The sequence below is a fragment of the Mustela nigripes genome, chromosome 6 (assembly GCF_022355385.1).
Source record: "Mustela nigripes isolate SB6536 chromosome 6, MUSNIG.SB6536, whole genome shotgun sequence".
NCBI classification, from domain to species: domain Eukaryota; kingdom Metazoa; phylum Chordata; class Mammalia; order Carnivora; family Mustelidae; genus Mustela; species Mustela nigripes.
The window spans coordinates 3,754,353-3,769,012 of record NC_081562.1 but is presented as its reverse complement, the minus strand read 5'-3'; the positions used below and the strand labels follow the sequence as shown (position 1 = coordinate 3,769,012).

General features: G+C 47.4%; 1 protein-coding gene across 3 annotated transcripts in view; it reads left to right on the top strand.

Annotated features, from left to right (window-relative positions):
• Positions 1 to 14,660, top strand: part of ATXN10 (ataxin 10) — a 159,203-nt gene that overhangs the window by 21,936 nt on the left and 122,607 nt on the right. For all 3 annotated transcript variants that reach the window (XM_059401783.1, XM_059401784.1, XM_059401785.1), the window contains exon 3: positions 4,438 to 4,520. In XM_059401783.1, the coding sequence (XP_059257766.1) occupies positions 4,438 to 4,520 (83 nt within the window). The remainder of the gene's footprint in view (positions 1 to 4,437; positions 4,521 to 14,660) is intronic.

Genomic DNA, 14,660 nt, shown 5'->3' with positions numbered 1-14,660 from the left:
GGCAGAGAGAGAGAGGAGGAAGCAGGCTACCCGCTGAGCAGGGAGCCCGATGCAGGGCTCAATCCCAGGACCCTGAGATCATGACCTGAGCTGAAGGCAGAGGCTTTAACCCACCGAGCCACCCAGGTGCCCCTGGAATCTACTTTTTATTACAAATTTTTACTTGAGATGAAATCGGAAGCCACAAAGAGCACGTTCCCCTTTCTTTCCTGGGCTTGAAGTAGACAGAGCCTCCAGGCCTCTCTCGCTGCTGCGGTGGGTGGAGCTGGGCTAGTCCAGAGCCTCTTGAGGGACCCCCTTTGCTGCCTAGACAGTCTTGGACCTGAGGCTTTGATGTGATGAGTGAGAGTTTTAAGATCAAGTGGAGGGGAGAATGCCGAGGTTGTTTCACTCCATACTGAGCAGACCCTGCTGTCCGTTTTGCAGGTAAATGCATAGAAATGGTAATAATGTTGCTAATAATAGTTTACATCTTAAAATATAACTAGTTAATGTGCTAGAAACTGAAGCCAGGGGCAGAGGCTAGTTTGTTTTGTCCCTTTCCGGGCAGGGGAGCCCCTCTGATGTGATCGGGGAGGAAAGGGAGAGCCTTAGAACAGAAACTCTTGAGTGCGGGCTGGCGAATTCATCGTGGTGCCTGGCTCGCCTCGCTGGGAAGGATGCGAGCATTCGGTGGGCCTGCCCTCCACACCGGGCTTTGTCCCCAGGGCTTAACTGCAGTGTCTTATTTTATTTTTAGAACAAACCCAAGAAATAGCATGCTACCGTTTTCCCACTTTTACAGAAGAAGAAACTGTGGCTCGGGTTAAGGAACTTGCCCGACAGTCCCTCATTCCATGAACAGTAGACGAGCCAGGGAACGCTCTCTGGGACTCCAGAGCTCAGCTTGAAAGCAGTTGTCGTATCTGCCTAGAGACACCTGCTAACCCTGTCGTGGGTGACTGCTCGGTCCCTTGAACAGCCACGGGACCCTATATCGGGACCCTGACCTTCATGAGCACCGGTCTTCCCCTCTGGAAGTCAGGGCAAGCAGGATCTCCCACCCAGGGCTGTGGGTGTTTCAGATGAGATTGCTTAACGCCACTTGCCTCCGCCGCTCTGCCCAGGTCCCCCGGTGGCCTGGTTCTGCCCTCAGGAATGCTAGCGCACTTGAAGTGTACGATAATACAACTTCCTTTGCAGTTCATTTCTATTTGCTTTTCCTGATTATACAAGTAATACGCAAACTATAAAAATTCAAGCACTGCAAGGAAAAATAGTGTGGCAGATGAGATACCAGCTGTCTTCTGGCAGGGCCATCCAAGCAAGCACCATACTCCTCTGGGAGGTGGGCACTGAGCCGCTCTTCGGCCGTGGGGAGGGAAGAGAGGACCCGGACCCTCTTGTTCTTTAAGGAGTGAGTGTCGTGGCTTCATTCTGCTTCTCGTGGGGAAGTGAAGGCAGGGAGCCGTCGTGGTTTCCTTTGCTGCTCTAACAGATTGCTGCAGACTTGGTGGCTTGTTTGAACACCAAGTCTTTCTTATCTTCTTTTTCTGAGTCAGAAGTCCAAAATCAGCGAGAACCAGTGGGGCTGGTAGTAGACATTCTTTAGCAGAGAATCCGTTCTCTTGTTTCTCTACCTTCTGGAGCCTGCCCGGGTCCTTGCTTGCGGCCTCGTCCTCCCGCCTCCAAGCAACACCAGAGAATCTTCCAGTCTCTTTGCAGCTCCCACCATCCTGCACCCCCTGATAAGGACTCTTAGGATTAATGATGCCCATGCCAGTATCTAGGATAATCTCCCCCTCTCAGAACCAGTAATCATACCTGAAAAGTCTCTTCTGATTTTTTTTGACCAACTTTGATTCTCAGTGGCAGCTGCGGGTCTAGACTCATTTCCGTTCGGACACCACCCGCCTGGAATCAGTGCCATCAGATCCCATAACGTAAAGGACTCAGTCCCATAAGATAGCCCCACTTGAGATGCGAACCGGTTGCCATTTCTGCCTAGCTGACAAGTTCCGAGGTTCCCGTGACACCTCTCGGGTTTGATACAACGGTTCCCAGGACTCAGGGAGGCACTTGCCATACGGTTACCAGTTTCCTGTGAAGGACACAACTTTGGGATACCCAAAGAGAGGAGCTACGTAGGACAAGTGGGTCGCTGCAGGGCGGTCTTGCTCCCTCTGATGTGTTCACTAGCCCACAGAGAAGTTTTCCAAACTTGTCATTTTGTGGGGGTCTTTATGGAGCTTCTGTCACATAGGCTTGATTGGAAAAATTGTTGTCTGTTGGTGATGGAACTCAATCTCTAGACCTTTCTTTCTCCTCTGCAGAGGTCTGGAGGTTGGGGCTGAATGTTACAGTCCCATAATCACTTGGTTGGTCCCTCTGGGGGACAGTCAGCCCCGCTGTGAGGCCACATGGAGGCCCCATTAGAGCTGCCTTATCAGGATAAACCCACTTGTGGTTGAGAGGGGCTTGCTCTAAATATCAAAAAACTCCTTATCACACTGGAAATTCCAAGGGTTTTAGGTGCTCTGTGCTAGGAATGTGGGACAAAGACCAAAAACATATTTCTTAATATACCACATCTCTTTGGTCATATAAGAGAGCATAATTACAGGTTCCAGAGTTGAGGGTGTGGACATCTTTCGGGGGCCATTCTCCCCACCATGGTCCACCCTGGAGCCCCTAGAGAGTCAGTATACAGAATGCCTTCAGCCCTTCCCAGTGCCCCACATTTTTGACCCCGACAACATTAGCTGGAGTCCAGAATCTCATCTAAGTCTCATCAGCTAAAAGTCCCGAATTGTATTACTCAGTTTTCTCAATTACTCACATGTCTGATTCTGGTTGGAGCACATCCATTCTGGGGTAGAATTCGACTGTATTGGTGCAGCTGTGAAACTGGACAGGTTCTCTGCTCCCCAAATGCAGTTTGGGGCAGGCCTAGGGTAACTGTTTTGGACATTATCCTTTGAAAGAGGAGAAAATCGAAGGAAAAGAGGAATCACTGATCCCAAGCAAAGCAGTTTCAGAATCCCATCTGGCAAAAAACTCAGTTCGGTTTCCAGGCCTGGGAAGAGTCATCTGTGGCTTGAGGCTGTGCCCTTGGCCCTGCCCTCAGAGTCAGCCTTCCTTTTTCCCCAAGGGAGCATGTGTTTGCACCTGAGTCATTCTATCAGCCTACTTCCCGCTAGTAGAATTTTGGGAGTTTGACACTTTTTTTTTTTTTAAAATTTCATCCTTTCTCTGTGCTTTTTGTCCAAGCTGGCAGACTTTCTTCTCCCGGTAAAACATTTTTAACAACCGTGTGGGTCTCACATGTCTGTCATGGGGATTCCCATCGTTAGACAAGAGGGTCCTGCACAGAGCTTTCGTAGATAACCCCGTCTCTACTCCTGGGTTCTGCTGAGGTGACAGAAGGGAGTGGGTCCCACCCTAATCTGCTCAAAGAGCCCCTCCTCACCTGGGACTCAACACTGACCTTCTGATTCTTCCCAGGCAGGAGCAAAAGCTATGCAGCTAACCCCTTGGCTTTCTCGGCAGAGCACGCTTTCTGGCCACTGACTGTCCCAGTTTTAGTGTCTTTTGCCATCTGGCTAGACTGAGAATTCTCCGAAGCAAGACCTGGTTCTCTCTTCATCTCCTTTCTGTTAGGTGCAGCAGGAAGTGGAGCACTCAGGTCCCACCATAATCGTGGCTCAGCTAAACATCCGAGTTCATCATTTTGCTGAGCTTCTGCACCTGTGGGAAGAGGGTCCTCTTTCCCCGGTTTCCAGGGATTGGTTCCTCACTTCTGAGCCCTCACTGGCAGTGCCTTCGGCATCCACGTGCCCACCAGAAGTCTAAAAGCTTCTAGCATTTCAGAGCCTGCTCACTGTTCTTCTGGCCCCTGCTCCCTGCCAGATTCCAGAGCTGCTCCCATATGTGCGGGTGTTTATATGTGCATCATCGCTTCTGCTTCCCCAAATCTGATTGCTTTCCTCCTGCTGTTGTGACACGTTACTCAACCCACTTTATGGCTTCAAACGACACAGATTTGTTATCTTTTGGTTCAGGAATTCAGAAGGCTGGAATGGGTCACCATGGCCGAGTTCCCTTTGGAGGCTCTCGGGGAAAATCCATTTCCTGGCCTTTTCTAGAAGCTTCTAGAAGCCGCTGGCATTTCTGGGCTCATGTTCCCTTCCCCAACTCTGACACCCTCATGTATTCCTCTTTTAAGGTGCCTGTGACCATATTGGTCCCACCTGGCTAGTGCAGGGTGATCTTTCCATCTCAAGATCCTGAATCCACTCACAGCCCGAAGGTCCCCTTTGCCTTGGGGGGGGGTAACACGTCAGCAGGTTATGAGATTATGATGTGGAAAGTTTGCGGCTCTGTTCCCTGGATCATTTGAAACGCAGGCCTAAGAAAACTAATGGGTCTGACTCTGTCTTTTTAAAAAATCTCCTACAGGAACTTGGATACCATTGGCGTGGCTGTTGATCTGATTTTTCTTTTTCGTGAGCTACGGGTGGAGCAGGAGTCCCTGTTGACAGGTAACTTGTAACTTGTGGGATTCATGGGTTTCTCAGACCTTTGGAAAGGATTTAAAATCCACATCTTAGTTAAAGCAAATGTTTTGTATTTCATGATACAGAGAAACTTATTTGGTGATGTTAGTGAATGATCATAAATGAAGTTGTCACAGCTTCCTGTCCTCACTCTGTTGTGGGGTGAATTGTGCTCCCAGACTGTCCCCCAGTTCTGTACGGTGGAGCCCCGACTCCTGCCACTTGGGGATGTGACTGTGTTTGGAGACCGGGCCATGAAAGAGCTAAATCCAGTAGAATGGAGTCCTGCAGGCGGGCCTAACCCGTGATGGCTTGGGTCCTTGTAAGAAGAGGAGGTCAGCACACAGACACACACAGAGGGACGACCACATGAGGACATGGCAAGAGGACCACCATCTGCAAGCCCAGGAAGGGGGCTCAGAAGGAACCAGCCCATCCCACACCTTGATCGTGGACGTTGAACCTCCTTCTCTGAGAAGATAAATCCATTGTTTACACCAAACAGTCTGGTGCTTTGTTAGGCCGGCCCTCGCATAGTCATACAGTGTTTTGTGTGGATATGGCATGCCTGTCCTCGGGTGCCGACTGTGATCCGGACGCTGAGCAGAGCAGACAAGAGTCTGTCTTCCGCATCATCCGCGCCCCTTCACACCAAGTGCTTGCTCTCTGTTATTTTGGGCAGCAGTAATTTCTCAGGTATTGTCAAGAAACCAGTAGGGTGTGGGGTTTCGTAGGAAAGTGTTTTTAAGATGTTAGAGATTTAAAGATCTTTTTGTAGCTCTAATTTATGATACACCAGAAGCCTCTGTGCTCAAATTGGGGGATGAAAAATCAGTAGTAAGGTCCGGTCCAGATTTCACTGTTGCATGGAAAAGCAGCTCTTCTTGAAGTTTCTGTGTGGTATGGTCATTCCGAAGGAGAGTTCAGAATGTAGTGCATTTTATAATGACTGAAAAGTGCTGATGTGGTAGATAGTGGGTCCTGTGGTGGACAGAAGTGGGTTTCCCTGGCCACGAAGTATTTCTGAATGAGACACCTGAGAGGAAGCACCAGACGGACGCGGTGATTCAAGGGCCATCAGAGTGGGCCAGCCCTCCCCTGGCGCACTGAAGCCCATCCCTGTGTGGCCACTGAGCACCGCGTCTCCTAAAATCGCCCCATCCCTGGGCTCCATGCTTCCATCGCACATCATGTGCCCTCCTATCTTCCTGGATGCTGACGGCTGCTCTGCTCCATCCCTGATCGGCCCCAGAAGACTTGTGTGATGTTTATGGGATAAAACAGTGTTTCGCAGGATCAATTCTCTCTTCGCTGAAACAAGTCCATAATCTCACAGAAAATCTAAAGGAGGTGATTTCTGACACTTTTTGGGACCCAGTTTGTCAGTGGTCGAGAAATTGCTTGTGTGGTTGGCGGCCTGGCTTTTCACCACCAATTGGTACCAGCCAGAGGGCACGTCTTCATACACCTGTGTTGTGTTGTGTTTTGTTGTGTTATGTTGTGTTGTGTTGTGTTGGTGTGTTTGGAACAGTTTACGGTTTCGGCAGCTGTGGTATGTTAGTTTAATTAAGGAATCCGCCTTTTACTGACCTGACATTCACGCAGCCAACAAGTAACCTTTTTAAAGGGAACAGCCGTGGGGCCTTGAGAGCGTTCGCAGTGCCGTGCAGCCACCACATCTAAGTGACGCACTTCCACAGTTCCGAGAGGACATCCTCTCCCCGCCGAGCAGCTGCTTTCCGTTCTCCCCTCTCCTGTGTCTGTCTCTGGATTTACCAGTTCTGGGTTTCTCATGGAAGTGGAATCAGAGAGTCATGGGACCTGTGTGTCTGGCTTCTTTCAGGAAGCAGAATGTGTTTCCGAGTGTTTGCACATTGCTGCAGGTACTAGTACCTCAGTTATGTGACGACTGAATAAGACTCGGTGGTGTGCATGGGCCACATTTCATGAATCTGTTCACTGGCGGCCATTTGGGTGGTTTCCGCCATTTGGCTGTGGCACTGCTATCGGGCCGTCCAGAATAGCGCTGCTCCGGGTGTGCCTGTGGACATACTAATCGGTGTATGGTCTTTCTGTCCTTCAGCAGTTCTAGCAGTGGAATTGTGGGTCCACTTCCTATTTAAGTTGTTAAGGAACCAGACTTTCCTCAGCCCCTGTGCTATTTTGCATTTTACCGACAGTGTACAGTATTCCCGCTTCTCCACGTGCTCGCCCGCGCTCCTTGTCCTTTCCGGGGGGTCGGAGTCATCCCCATGCTTGGGAAGCGGCATCTCATTGTGGTTCTGATTTGTGTTTTCCTCATGATTAATGATGCTGAGCATCTTCTTATGTGCTTGTTTTGGCCATTTGTAAATCTCCTTTGGGGGAAATGTCAAGGTCTTTGCCCAGTTTTTAATTGGGCTGTTTGTCTTTTTGTGGTTTTTTCTTTTTTTTAAGATTTATTTATTTATTTATTTTGGAGAGAGGGAGAGTGAGTGTTTGTGAGCAGGGGCAGAGGAAAAGGGGAAGAAGCAGACTCCCTGCTGAGCCGGACTCTGGGCTCCAGGCCAGGATGCGGAGATCATGACCTGAGCCGGAGGCAGACGCTTCACTCACTGAGCCATCCAGGCTCCCCTGTTGTTGATTTTTAATTTTTTTTTAAATTAAAAAAAAATATTTTTTAATTTATTTGACATATAGAGATCACAGTAGGCAGAGAGGCAGGCAGAGAGAGAGGGGGGAAGCAGGCTCCCTGTCAGGCAGAGAGCCAGATGTGGGGCTCAATCCCAGGACCCTGGGGTCATGACTCGAGCCGAAGGCAGAGGCTTAACCCACTGAGCCACCCAGGCGCCCCTCCCGTTGTTGATTTTTTAAGAGTATGTCTATGTCGTGCGTATTAGCAGTTAGGTGGAATCTATAGATCCGTTTGGTGAGACTTGCCAACTTAGCTATACGGAGTCTTCTAGTCCATGAATATGGGCCATCTCTCCCCTGATTTAGGTCTTTACTTTTCAGTTGTGTCGGCTTTACGGAGATGATGTGTGCTTACAGGCAGAACTGGAAGCATGTTAGCGAGGCGGGGGTGGGCAATGGAAGTTCCACAGTATTTCTCTCTTTCTTCTTGAAGAGGGCGGTCCGCGATGCGCCTGAATTTGGAATTCCATGTGAAATTGGGATTCAACAATGAAACTTAAAAAAATTCTATAGTGTATTAGTTCAAGCCTAATACAAGCCTTATAAAAGCACTCTGGTTCTTAATAAAGTGCCCATACTGTGTTGTGACTCTTTCTCTGTGAGAACCTTATTCTTGGTGGATTTTTAGCAGCATATCTGTGCCAGCGTTTTGTTACCACTCTTGAGGTAAAAACTGTAATTACATTGTCAAAATAATATTTAGAGTATTATTTTCAGAGAATAATTGCAGTGGTGTGATGAATATATTACGCTCATCAAATTTATGTAAACACAAGCATGAGTTATTTTAATTGAATTATTGGTGTTGTTTTTGGCCTTTATTCATTTTTAATCTGTAAAAATAATGTTGGGATTTTGGAATGGTTTTGTAACATTTGCAGTATTTACACAGATCACTTGATAAGCTGTTTGGTAAAAGTAAACTGTCATTAGTACTTGTCTGGGGTTTTCTTTTCTTGCTGCTGGGACATCTTTAAACCTTTTCCTTCCTGGAATTGCGTTCTGATTCAGAGTGCTAATTTTTAGTTGCCTGAATGATCTTTAGGTCAGTTGCCTTTCAGACCAGCTTGTATTGTTGGCGTGTGTGTGTGTGTGTGTGTGTGAGAGAGAGAGAGAGAGAGAGAGAGAGAAATTCAGTTCTACAAGGATTTGAATGTTAACATCCTATTCAGTAAAAATATAAATTGTCATTTTAAATTGTGACTTCAGTTTAAAAATGAGGGTAGAGCTTTTCATTGTAAACATTTCCTATAATTTCATTACAAAGTAATTTTTAAAAACTCAGAAAAGGGGAAAGGAAAATAGCCATCACCCGGAGGTAGGCTGCTTCAGACACACGCTTGACTGTTTCATCCTCTGTCAGTATTTGTGTGTACGGGAATGAACCGGTACGTGGCAGTTTTGTATCTTGCTTCTTGTAGATTGTAATGTGAAGTCAGTTGTGAAGTTCTTGGTTTATCATTTTCTTGTCTTTGTATTTCTCAGTATTTCTTCCTATTCTTATCTCAGTGTTTCTGTTTTGGGCCACCATTCCAGAACTCTCTGAGCCGGCGATTGCTGAGTTCCTGTGAGCAAGTGCTGAGCACAGGCACGTCACGTTATCTTGTCCTTCTTAATCTTTGCAGCCTCTCTGCCTGGGAGGTCTTGGGGGCAGCCGGTTCTGTGCCCAGCCCAGGGTTATCGTGGGTGGGGGGGTTTGGGCCATAAGGCTGGAAGGGAAGGCCGGATGGATCTCGGATCTTGGGAGAGTCATGAGGATGAAGGGCCAGAGCTCTGGGGCGGGACCCTCCTCCTGCCCATCCTCCTTCTGCCAAAGCAGAGGTCTAGAAAGTTTAAAGACTTCAGAAGTGCCCTGCTCTTAAAACTGCTTCGTGGTTGCTGCACGGTGGGGATCCTCTCATGGAGTGGAACCTTCCATTTCACCTCCTGTTCCTGCAACTTTTTACCTTCCTGGATGGGCCTGGGTTCCTGGGGGCAGAAGAGCCACCTCTGGCTTTGGCCAGGTTTGCTGCTTTAGCCGTGCAAGTGAGGTGATCCGAGAGCTTTAGTTTGCTTGTGTGTGGAAGGGCTGGCGATGAGCTCAGAAGGCTGTGGTGGGGGTTAGGTGATAGCGCGGTCAGAGCACAGCGCCCAGCACCCAGTAAGAACTCAGCAGGTGCTACTACTTTGATCCCTCCTGCCTCTTTGCCTCATTGCTCGCTTCCTGACGCTCCACTCACATGGGGTTTGGTTCCCCAGAAGTGTCTCGGTCTCTTTGCACTCGGGATCGCATCACATGCCTTTCCGCCTGCATGGGCTGCCCTGGCCCTGATGTGAACCACTTCAAACCCAGTGAGCAAACAGGAGGCGCGGGTGTGGACACCTCGGCGTGCATGCCAGGCATAGTTGGGGCATGGCCCTGGGAGGCTGGGGCTCGGTCAGGCAGTGGCCTTTTAGGTATGGGGCGTGTCCCGAGGAAGGGGCTGGGCAGGGGTAGGCCGGCAGGGATTCACGGTCGTGTCCGGTTACCACGGAGCACAGAAGTATTTTAAGTATTTCCCCGATGAGCTTCTCTCCACCCGTGTGAACTGTACGAATGTTCTTGGCTTCTCTCAGCGCTCCTGGCCTGGTTAAGAGCTGGCGTTGAAGGCACACCGTGGGCTCCCGAGTTTTGGCTGGGCCCCTCACTTGCTGTCAACCTCGGCTGATTTACTGAATCACTCTGTGCCTCCGTTTCTTCATCTGTGAAATGTTAGATGATGCGGTCTGCCTTATTGTGAAGATAAAATAAGAACGCACAGAAATGACATGTGTGTATCACGCTGGTGATTGCCTAATGCAGAGACTGTTCTGGATCTTGGGCTGTCGGTATTCAACTCAAGCTCACCCCTCTGTCTCTGTTTTTGCACTGGGTCGCCAGGGCTGGAAGGCCACAAACACAGCTGTCCTTTGCTTTCTGTTAGGGTCAGCCAGTGAACGATGCTGGTGGGAAGCTGGCTGGCGGGAGGCGGGAAGTCGGGACGTGACCCCCATTCGTGTCCCCCTTGGAAAGCAGCAGCCGCTCCCCCTTTCCAGCCTCCCTGTGTTCACCCAGGGGTTCCATTGTCAGCTGGTCGGGGCCCTTCCCGAGTCGGAGGCGCCCTCTGTGCTTCCAGGGCCCACACGGTAGCTGGGCAGCCCCTTTCTCCCAAGGCCTGGGTTCCAGCCCTGGAGGGCCGCTGCCGGCTCGGGCTTCTCACAACCCTACCTGCCTCACTTTGCCTTCGTGCCTTCAGTTCCGAGGGTGGCGGCTGTTGCCTATAGCCTGAATCTCTGTGTTAACCTCAGTGTTGCCTTTGTGGTTTCTTTCTTTATATTAGTTTTTCTTTGTTGGAATGAGTACCGTTGTCCGCCTGACTTGGTCCTGACTGATTGAGCGGTCATTGTGTTCTGAGGCCTGTGCTTGGGGCTTTTTTCTCTTGCTCCCGCTGGAACCTTCCCCTTCCTCCCTCTCTTCCGCACTTCCCCTTCCTCCTCTTCCGTTGCTCCATCCACTCTGCCGGCGAGGACGCATCCGGGCGGTGGAAACCACATCATCCCTGGAACAGGGAAAACTTGATGTAAAGAATCACGGACTCTAACCAGGGCTTGAAGTAACGGGGTTGACTACTAAGAAGTACGGACAGTGCTGGAGCATACAGGAGTTGTAGACTCTCTGGGCAGCCGGTACCCCTCGGGCTGAGAGGAGTGTCCAAGGGAGAGACTCCCCCTCCCTGGGTCTGAGATCCAGCTCCTTTTGGAGACAGCCTGGTCATGGCTCTCTTGTCACGTGGAGAAGTCGCTGAGAGGCCCTGTTGGTGGAACTTGCTGGAAATCCACCCCTAGGGTGCTGGGGAAGTTGCTTTGAAGCATCCTGAGGAAGTTTTTGGCTGCTGGAGAACCTCCGGTTGGTCACACCCTGCAGGAGCTCATCCCTGTTCCCTCGCCATAGGAGACCACGTGCTACGGAAACCGGCCAGGGAGTCGCCCGGAACCGAGTACCTGCACGCCTTCCGCGAGGCGCCTGCCGACAGAGGAGGCTGAACTCGCCGTTTTTCTACTGAATTTGTCTTGTTGACTGATTTATAAAAGCTGTTTGAATCTTTGGATAAGTCCTTTGATACTTAAGTGTTCCTGTTACGTTTTTGTCTCTCTTCCTATTCTGTGGATAGTGTTTTTAAAATACTTTAGGATATCTTCTGAGAAAAAAAAGTGTTCTTAGGTTTTTTGTTGTTGTTTTTTGTGTTTTTTAAAGATTTATTTGAGAGAGAGAGAGAAAGAGCACACAAGTGGTGAGGGGAGGAGTAGAGGCAGAGGGAGAAGCAGACTCCCCATTGAGCAGAGCCCGATGTGGGACTCGATCCCACGACTCCCGGATCGTGACCTGAGCTACAGGCAGACGCTTCACCAACGGAGCCACCCAGGCACCCAAGTGTTTTAACATGAAAGTTTAGTTTGTTAATGTTTTTCTCTGGTGTTATTTTGTGTGTCTTGTTTAAAATGTCTTTTTATTCTGTAGTGTTGTTTCCTAAAAGCTTTCTATTTTTACTTTTTTCAATTTAGGTTAGTACTTGGAATTGAGTTTTCTGTGTTATTTGAGGAAGGAGTCCAATTTCCATTTTTCCGTACTGGTACCCAGTCGTCCCAGTGTTATTTTTTGAAAAGACCATTTTGTACTCAATAATCTGTTGTTCATCTTTCGCCAGTTTCGGTTTGAGTCTCTTTCTTGTTCTTTTCTGTTGGTCTGCTTATCTCCTCCTGCCCCAGCACCGTACTGTTACACGCACTTGCTTACTGTTTTGTGAAAACAAATCCTCTTACCTAATGATTTTCAACAGCTTCTCAGCTTTGGCCCTTTGTATAGTGGCAGATTTTAGAGTCATCTTGTCAAGTTACACAGATACCCACACAAACCTATACACAGCCTCTGATTGTGTAAAATTACACATATGCATGTACACATACACGTGTGCGCAGACACGCACACGCACATCCCTGTTGGGATTCAGACTCAGATTGCACTTACTCTCTAGAGAAAAGTGGATTCCTCTACTCTGTGATCATGGTGTGATTCCTCACTCAGTCAAGTTTTAGAATTTTTTTGCTTAGTGGCACTGTACATCACTTATAGCTGTATTTTTGATGCTTGCTTTCATACATGGTCTCCTTTCTTGATTTTTTTTTTTTTTTTGCTTGTTCTCTCTCTATATGGAAATATTGACTCTAATTTAAAAATTTATTTTCAGCTATTTATTTTTAAAGGATTTTACATATTGATCTGAGAGAGTGTGTGCACATGCCCGAGTAGGGGGAGGGGCAGAGGGAGAGGGAGAAGCAGATTCCCTGCTGAGTGGGGAACCCAGCATAGGGCCCCATCCCAGGATCCTGAGATCATGACCGGAGTCAAACTCAGATGCTTGACTCACCGAGCCACCAGGTGCCCTGTTGACTTTTTAAAATACTGACTTTGTATGCAGCAACTTTGGTGACTCTTACTAATTCAAACAACTTACATACTTAAAAATACTTTCCACGTACAGTACAAATGACATTTCAGCTGTGAGGGGGAAAAACGTTTAGTGTCTTCTTTTCTAGTGTTTGGCCATCCTTAGTCTTACTGGCCTGGATTTTCAGGAGAATGTCGACCGGAAATGGTGATAGCAGGTATTCCTGTCTCCACCCTTTCAGAAGGCTCTCTCTCTCCAGTTGGCTATCAATTATATTGTGTTGTCGATTTTTTGTGGGCTGCCCATTTTTAGGTTAAAGAAGCCCCCTGGTAATCTTTCGTGGCTGGTAGTTGTTTTGTTTGTTGTTTGAAAATGAATGAGTGTTGAATTTCACCATCTCTGTGTTCCCTGCGGTTTTTGAGATTTTTGTATGTTTCTGTCCTTTGTAGGTTCATGTGGTCGGTTACAAATTTTGACTTTGTGATAATAAAGCAGCTTGCAGTACAGCTGTTAAGTTCACAGCTTCGTCATTCTCTATACAACTGGATTCAATGTGGAATACATTTTCAGTATTTTTTACATTCTGTTCCCTTCCTTTTTCCTGCTGTGCTTGTTCCGACTTGGGTATCACAGTTAAGCAAGCCTCACCAAGCTGGTTTGAGGGTCTGCTCTCTCTTCTGTCCTTTGGAAGAGTTGTATAAATTGGAACTATTTCCTACTTGAATGTAAATGGGTAGTAAAGCTGCCTGGGTCTAGGATTTTATTTTTTTTTCTTTGTGGGAAAATTTCTGGTTGCTGATTAGACCTTAATGGTACAAGACTGCAGGTGTTCCCTGAATTTTTTACAGAGGTGCTTTTTCTTAGCCGTATTCTAGGGTTTTGTTTATTTAATTTAAATTTTCAAACAGTGTGGCCTAAAGGTATTTGTAGTATCTTCTGACTTTATTTTTTGATGTCTGCAAGATCCATGGCCGTGTCCTGTTACTTCTGAAAATTTAACGTCTTTATTCTTCGTGGCTTTTCTCCTTTTTGATTAGTTCTCAAAGGTTAGTCAATATTGAGCTTTTTGAAGAGTCACATCTTGGATCTTGATGTTCTCTTTTATGACTGCTTTCAATTTTAATAATTTCTTGCTCTTAATCTTTTTTTCTTCCTTTACTGTTTTGGGTTGTTTTATTATTCTTTCTGTAATTTCTTGAAGCAAATGCTTAGCTTATTTTCTTCATTCTTCTTTCCCAAAGTATGCCTTTTATTTTTTTAATTTTTATTTACTTGTTTTTTTCAAAGTATGCATTTTAAAGCTATGAATATTCCTCTGGGTACTGTGTTAGCTGCATCTAGAAGCTTTGGCTTCTGGCATCTTTGTTGATTGAATATTGTATTTCCATTGTGATTTCTTTTCTGTCCCCATAGGTTATTTAGGGTCTGTCTTCTACTTTTAAATATGTGGGGATTTTCTGTTCATTTTGGGGGCTTATTTCCCGCAAGTAATTATATATAAACATAATTGTGATGCAGTAACTGAGCATTATCTCTGTGTCAGTTTTTAAAAATATGTTGAGGGAACCTGCATGGCTCATTTGGTTAAGCATCTGCCTTTGCTCAGGTTGTGATCCCAGTGTCCTTGGATTAAGTCCTGCATCGGGCTCCTTGCTCATGAGGGAGCCTGCTTCTCTCTTTGCTTCCTGCTCCCGTGACTCTCCATGACATGTTTTCACCATCATAGTATCACACAGAGTAGTTTCACTGCCCTGTGCTTTGCCTTTTCACTGTCCCTGCCTTCATTCCAGGCAACCATGGATCTTTGCAATGTCTCCCTAGTTTTGCCTTTTTCAGAATGTCATAGTGGGAATCATATAGTGTGTGGCATTTTCATTGATGTCTTTCACTTGGTAATGTGCGTGTAAGTTTCCTCCATGTCCGTTCATGGTTTGATGCTTATTTGTTTTCAGTGCTGGATAGTATTTCATTGTCTCCTTGGACCACAGCATGTTTATCTGTTCACCAT